The sequence below is a fragment of the Poecilia reticulata genome, linkage group LG2 (genome assembly GCF_000633615.1).
Source record: "Poecilia reticulata strain Guanapo linkage group LG2, Guppy_female_1.0+MT, whole genome shotgun sequence".
In the NCBI taxonomy this organism is placed as follows: Eukaryota; Metazoa; Chordata; class Actinopteri; order Cyprinodontiformes; family Poeciliidae; genus Poecilia; species Poecilia reticulata.
Window position 1 is genome coordinate 13,059,747 of NC_024332.1, and position 7,190 is coordinate 13,066,936.

Genomic DNA, 7,190 nt, shown 5'->3' on the forward strand with positions numbered 1-7,190 from the left:
ACAAGAACCAACAATCGTCCTTTTTCTTCTCAAAGAGACATTACGACCCGTTTTAAGGTCATAACCATGTCTCCCTGCAGTACGCTGAGCTTAGAAAAAAAAACATTTGACATATGAATCAAGCTGCTGCACCATTCTGCAAACTGTTCTCTATAGTTTTTCTTGCATGGTGGTAGTATTTATGGAGAAACCAGATGAAGCTTCATGATGACTTTAAAATCTTGCTGTCAGATCAGGTAAATGCACTGTAGGTATATGACATAACTCCAACTTTTCCTGTCTTCAGAAAACAAAACAGACTCTCTTGATGTTACTTCAGAGATTAACTGCTTCTCCTTTAAAAAGCACCTTTGGCCAACAAGTTTAGAGGTTATTTTTAGCATCTCTAAAAAAAMCCCAGTCTCTTTCTTCTTGGAGCTGCCACATGAAGGGTTTTCCTGGGAGAAGTCTGGGACTGTGGTTACCCTTGGTTGGTGGCTTGGAGACATGTGAGCCTATGTATATATACACCCTGTGGAAAAGCGACCGAAGCACAAGCCGCTGTGGAGAGGAGCTGCAGGAGCAGGGCGGAGTGGCGGTAACACGGGGAAGGAGGATAATGGCAGCTTCATGCCACAGATGTTTCTGCAAGTCATTTATTTTAAAAGGAACGTCAAGAAAGAAAGAAAGAAAAGAAATCACTTCATTATGTGCTTGAATAAATCAGTATGTAAGGGGTTCGGATGTTGCCAAAGAACCGTCCAAAACTGTAAACATCATATTCTTGATGGATGCTAGTTTCCAAATGTAAATTCTGAAGGAAAAAGTGGTTCAGACCTCCCCCCTTCTTAAGACGGATGTGGGTCACAATGTTACTACATTTTAAAGACTTACTACTTTCTCTATAAATCTGATGACCTTATTGGTAGAGTTTTGATTATGCAGTATAATTAGGTATGTAGCCTTAGCTACATGACTCCACAATTAACTTTCTATCATAAACTTTAAGCCCCTTTCACCCCATACTTCTTCTGTTACATGGGATTCTCTTTGCTGCCTACGTGCCTGGAAACATGCCGACAATGTCTAATATTTAACATTTTATGACAGCTGCCATTGTAACAAGAAAATCAATTTGGTTCAACGAAGAAAGTCAAAGTAAAGAAATAGTTGCAAAATGAAAAGCGAAGAAACGGGACACTCCCAGCGACAAAAATGTTCTGCTCTGTAGAAGAARAAAAWWTTTTTAATTTAAASTTTTCTCAGCAAACACGTGAATGAATGACTTATTAATAAAACACAAACTGCCCTGGATCTGGAGAATRGAGTGGCATAAAGTTTGGAGAAAAATATGCGTCAGCCATTTTTTCCATTGCTCTTTACAATCTAGAATTTGTCCAATGTCACGGAACCTTAAAAAAAACAACCCTATGTATTAGTTGGTTGATTAAAAATGAAAAACAATACATTAATTAAAAAAGTGTTAATATATTCACATTTTAAATTATTTAAGTGAATGTAGATCAAATCGTCCAATAAACACCTAGCATGTAAAATTAGCATTGTGCTGCTAATTGTGCTCCCCTGACCAGCGAGGTTTTGAAAACCGCACTAGAACTCCCCCTGGTGGATATTTGGCTGCATTGTTTGGTGGCGCTACAAAAAAAAAGAAAAAAAAAGAGATTCAAGATGGTGGAACGTAACTCGAACAGTTCGTGAAATTAAGCTGATTATAATCTTAATACATTGTGTTTCAGACAAGATTTGTTCGTAAGTATTGGCTAATTGTGAAAATAATAATTGTCTCTTTGTGTTGTGTAGCAGTGGTGTGAGTAATTTATACGTTTAAGTCATTTATGAATTTTTTTTTAATGTTAGCTCGAAGTAAGCACGGCTAATTTGCGATGTTCGTTAGCTAATACYAAGTCTTGTATGTTGCAGTTTACCATGGCCAAAATTAGGGCCGTAGTCAGAGGCCACTCTTCAATAAACAAGTAAAAAAAAAGAAAGAAGTTTGGTTATTGGAGCGTCGTTGTCTGGCTGTCTAGCTGTTGAAAAATCACGCATGTTTTTTGGTGAAATTGCTATTTTTCCRGAGGGTTTTAAAACAAAAAGTAAAACAATTTGGGACTGCGACCCAGTGAGAGTGGGATGGAGTCATTCAATGAGGAACAGAATGCAGATCAGGGAGTTTGTCCCAAAACAATCAGATTTTAGCAGAAATTTACAGCTTTTTTATGGTATAAATGTAATATGTATTTTTTTTAAATGACTGTTCTTGGCTTTGAAGAACCATCATTACTGTTTCTTTTTYAGTTCCAGCCTCACTTTCTCTGCTTTCCCTCGTCTAATTTTTCATTTATTTATTHATTTTCAATAAAATTCTCATATTTTTGGCTTGATAACATCTAATCTCACTTTCTTAATGCTCATGGTCTCTTAATGTTCTTGTTTTTAGTTTTCAAAAATGTCTTCACTTTACTCCTTCAATATATTCAAGGGATTTAATGTCTCGGTTTTATTCTCCTAATTTCACAAAACCTGTTAGTATTTAACTTTGCTGGAAATTCAAATGAGCGCTTTCCAAATCGGGGTGGAAACCACCACCGGAGGTGACTAATATAACTATAAACGCTTTCTCAGCGTTAGTCTTTTTTGTTTGTTTTTGTTGTTTTTTTCCTTTTGTTTTCACATCACCCCTCTCCCCTCTCATCTCTCAAGGGATAATTTCCGACTGCATTTAACTGGCGTTAGTCATCTCAGTCATKATTTTGTTTTAATTTATCCGAGATGAACACTGCAAGCGGAACCAGAATGAAACGGAAACCATATGGGGGCGTTCTCATCAACAGCTTTCTCCACAGGAGTGGAGGGAAGAGCAGACTTTGGCTCAGGACTGGAGCTGCTTCATCCCCAAAAAAGTGTTGTTATGATTGAGAGACTTTCAGAGGAAATGCACTGATAAAAGGGATTATGATGTCTTGCAGATTCCAGTATGTAAACAAAAACATTATTAAAAAATAGCTGGAACCCCAGGCAGATTATGAGCATTTAGTTGGACTCATTTTTATTTGTTGACTTTGACATTGACAAAATATTGTGGAAAATGTCATTAGAAAGTTATAATCCTTTGTTTCTCAATAAGGGGSCTTTTTTTATTGAAAAAATGTCAACTTCCTAATTGTTCTGCAGGAATATCGATGGATTCTGAACGTCATGCTGTTGATTTCATCTGAAAATCGCAAGAAGTTCATTGTTTCAAGTGTTAGAGGTAAGAAAAAAGTGTATATTTTTAATTTCTTTCTGTTGGTAAAGAAATTACTAACAGAATTTAGTAATTCCTTTTTACCTCTCTATTACTCAGTTTTTCAGATCATCAAACCAAATTTAGTAAATATGGTTGCKTTACTTATGTAGTGTTATATCACTCCACGCCATTAGGTGGAGCTGCCGGCCGACAAGGATTAAATGACAAACAGTAGGAAGAGTGAGAATGATGACGATGAATACATTACGGTACTGTGCTCCTTCGTTTAGTTCGTGCCTGAAGTGCTATTATTGTTATTCAATAATGTATCTTGTTTTCAACACCATTACAAATACAAATGGCAGTTTTAACATTTTTAAATGATGATTTATTGAAGGAAGGGTTAGGATGTCCAAGCTAATCTAGCACTAAGTAAAAATATAAAAAGACTAGAGACAGAAGCAATCAGCAAACACCTGGTGGAACTGCAAGTCTSAAAATGGTAGCTCCTTCCCAGTTCAACTCTGCTAATAACCGTTSTAAATCGCATTTAGAAAGGCGTTGTTGCGATGACGTGTTTAGGCGKAGTATCGGAGAGAGTAGGACCTTCTTAAAGAGACGGAAGCTAATTTCAAAGTGTCAAAATGCGACGTCAATTTTCTTTTAAGCTATTTTTTAAAGCATAGTTACCTGATAATGCTATAAAATGGCACAATAGGTCTGGAAAATACACAATACCGCCCGTTAACCTTCCCAGGTGTTGCCATCCAACTAAAATTACTCGGAGAGTGCATTTTCCCCCCCCGAAGTCCAGGTCAAGTCAGGTCTAAAGATCATTGCTCCACGTCAAAGTCAAGTTTCAAGTCTGAAATCAACATCCTCTCATTAAATGTATGCCATGTAGGCTGCCTAAAATATTGCTGAAGGTTAAAAAGTTGAACCTGTACTGTTTATTATTAGGTGTCAGTTGGCAAATGACACTTTAATGATTTGATTTTTTTCAAGATTTTGCTGCCCTAGTCGCCTTTATGTACAGCAGTTATCCAGGAAGTGGGTAGAAATAGAGAAGGAATGTAAGAAATGATGCAAAGGTCTGGAATCGAACCAGGACTCATAACCTCTGCCACTAGATCGARTGTCTGTCAATGATTAAATCCAACGATTAAATCAAAAATGAAAACTGTTCGGAGCTGGAAGAGAGCAAAGAGAACAACAGGGATGTAAATGATAGCTTCTTCCTTCGTGACTCATCGTTTAAATAGCATCTATTGTCTCTAGGAGATGCACATCTGGACACCTGGACTACTCTTTTGTAAATGTCATATTAACCTGATGCATCTCTTGTAAAATACATAGTTGACAGAGATTGCACACTCTTTAAGGCTTTAAAGCTCAGYATAGCCAAGGTAATGGATGAAGTCTATTTTTACTAATTCCCCCGTGTTTCCAAAGACAGAAACATATTTATGCTGCACTAAAACGCCTCTGACTATCTGCACGGCTTTGCTCTGCTTTTGTAGGTAATAGGATCTTTGAGCAGAGTTTGACCCGAATACGTCCCAGAATATTAGAACGGACAATTGTTTTTCTCAACATAATGTCTCAGGGATTCCTGCTTTGCCAACCAGAGTCTTGCTTTCTACGTGAAAAAGATTAGAAAACTGCAGAATCTGGTGGTCAGTGGTACCAAACTCCAATCTTCGGGGTTCAGAACCTGAAATTTAAGGCGTGTTTATGCTGGAATGATTGGAATAATCAATTTCTAAAGTTGACCAATTGCACAAACTGGAATTATGGAAATACATTTGTTCAGTGGAAACATGAGCGATTCAAAAACACAAACTTTTTGCTCTAGGATGAAGCGTTTTTTTTTGGGTTTTTTCCCAGCTGTTACAAATTGATGAACTCCTGGATGCTACTACTGACGGAAAAGACAAAGAAGACAACAGGAAGTGGTAAGAGGACGATGGCGCAGCATGGTTTTTAACAACTCATCGCGTGAACAAACTTAATTGTGTTTCTTATTTAACAGAAACAGCACAATTTTGAAATTGTGCTCTTTTCGATATTAGTRGCGTATTGTCAACATTTTGCACACATTTCTAAAGGAAACGCAGCTAATGACATATTCATTTGATTCATGTGTGCTGAGTTGTGAACCATTTTAGCCATGCATCATTTTGTAACCTAACNACAAACTGGAATTATGGAAATACATTTGTTCAGTGGAAACATGAGCGATTCAAAAACACAAACTTTTTGCTCTAGGATGAAGTGTTTTTTTTTGGGTTTTTTCCCAGCTGTTACAAATTGATGAACTCCTGGATGCTACTACTGACGGAAAAGACAAAGAAGACAACAGGAAGAGGACGAGGCGCAGCATGGTTTTTAACAACTCATCGCGTGAACAAACTTAATTGTGTTTCTTATTTAACAGAAACAGCACAATTTTGAAATTGTGCTCTTTTCGATATTAGTRGCGTATTGTCAACATTTTGCACACATTTCTAAAGGAAACGCAGCTAATGACATATTCATTTGATTCATGTGTGCTGAGTTGTGAACCATTTTAGCCATGCATCATTTTGTAACCTAACSTTAGCAAAAAACAGCAAAGATATTTTTCATAGGATTGTGAAGTGCTTAACCGTATCACTGTAAGCTGGACTTTCTCTGCAGACGTTTACTTTTGGGAATCTCATTGAAGTTTATAGTATAGAAGCGTAAAGCTTTCCTGCCCTCAGTGGGGTTTTTGCCAGAGGGGMTTTTGTACCCGGTGGGATTGTCTGTGGTCGTGCCGCTGCCAGTGTTCTCTAACCTCCGTTCCCCACAAACGTCCTCCAGATCTGAGACTTCTGCTTCTCATTCCSTCTGTGTGAGACGCTTCACCTCTGAGCTGTTCAGTAAAACAACACCATCCTATGCACACTTTGTTGCATTCCTCGAAACACTGCAGCGGAGGGTTGTGGGATGTTTCCAACTGCAGCCTGGTTTTGTGCTTACATTAGTGCATATCTGTATTTAGGACCTAAAGCAGACAGGGTGGAGGTGGATCTAAGGTACAGAATAAAAACCTGTTGTGTTTAAGCAACTCACGTAACTAATATGTTCTCAGGTCACCTAGAGTTTAAAGGGGACCTAATCACATTTTGTACATGTTTGCACTTCCATTTCGGTTTCTACTGCTTCTAAAAACATCCCAAGCGCTTAAACCTTCAAGTCCTTAACAGGGCGCAGGCGATCCAGACAAATTTGTGGTGCCGTATTTCCGCCAGACTTTTTTGAGCCATCTGAAAAATTCCAACTGTTTCTGAAAGGGGAGACGTTGTGATTTCCAGCCAATATCGGGCTATTACCGTAATTTCACTCCCGCCGCGGCAGGAAGTGAAATTAATCTGAGGGTCGCTCTTTTAATAGACGGTAAATTGAGAAAATAACTTGCTAGTTATCGGAAGTTTCTGTTATGGATAAATGGGTTAATATATTTACTCACAGGACATTTAAAGAACTGCGAACAGTTAAAATAAGCAAAAATATCCAGGTGGAGATTTTAAATTAAGGACATAAAAGGTTAAAAGAAACACCCAATTGTTTTTTGGTGTCTAGACAATGAGCCATTTCTAAAACCTTTGGAATGAAACATGACAAACCAGCAGGTGCTATCTCTCACCTAGCAACAGCAATAAAGCCCTGCTCGTTACTTAGCAACCCAAGCAGAGCTCCAACACGTATGCAGCACATACATCAACAGTATGGCTGCTGGAAAATGCGAGTGCTTTGTTGTTGACTTACCATACAGAAACCACTTCTTGCATTCTTGATAATCAGGGCTGCTCCGCAGCTCTGATTGGCTAAGCAATGTAACGCGATCCTCTGGAGCAAGTGATGGCAAAGCAGCGCATCATCACAACTTTACACAAGTGTGTCTTTATCTCCGCGGCAGAGGTTCCACCGAACCCCTGAG

At 38.3% G+C, this 7,190-nt stretch overlaps 1 protein-coding gene across 2 annotated transcripts in view; it reads left to right on the forward strand.

Annotated features, from left to right (window-relative positions):
- The first annotated feature begins 1,663 nt into the window (after positions 1–1,663).
- The window catches only part of arhgap20 (Rho GTPase activating protein 20), an 89,398-nt gene continuing 83,871 nt past the window's right edge, over positions 1,664–7,190 (forward strand). Inside the window, exons 1-2 of one of the 2 annotated variants that reach the window (XM_008431942.1) lie at positions 1,664–1,749; positions 3,172–3,250. In XM_008431942.1, the coding sequence (XP_008430164.1) occupies positions 3,196–3,250 (55 nt within the window). In that variant the 5' untranslated portion in view covers positions 1,664–1,749; positions 3,172–3,195. Of the gene's footprint in view, positions 1,750–3,171; positions 3,251–7,190 lie in introns of those variants that run through there. The other variant, XM_008431957.2, reaches the window with a different exon arrangement.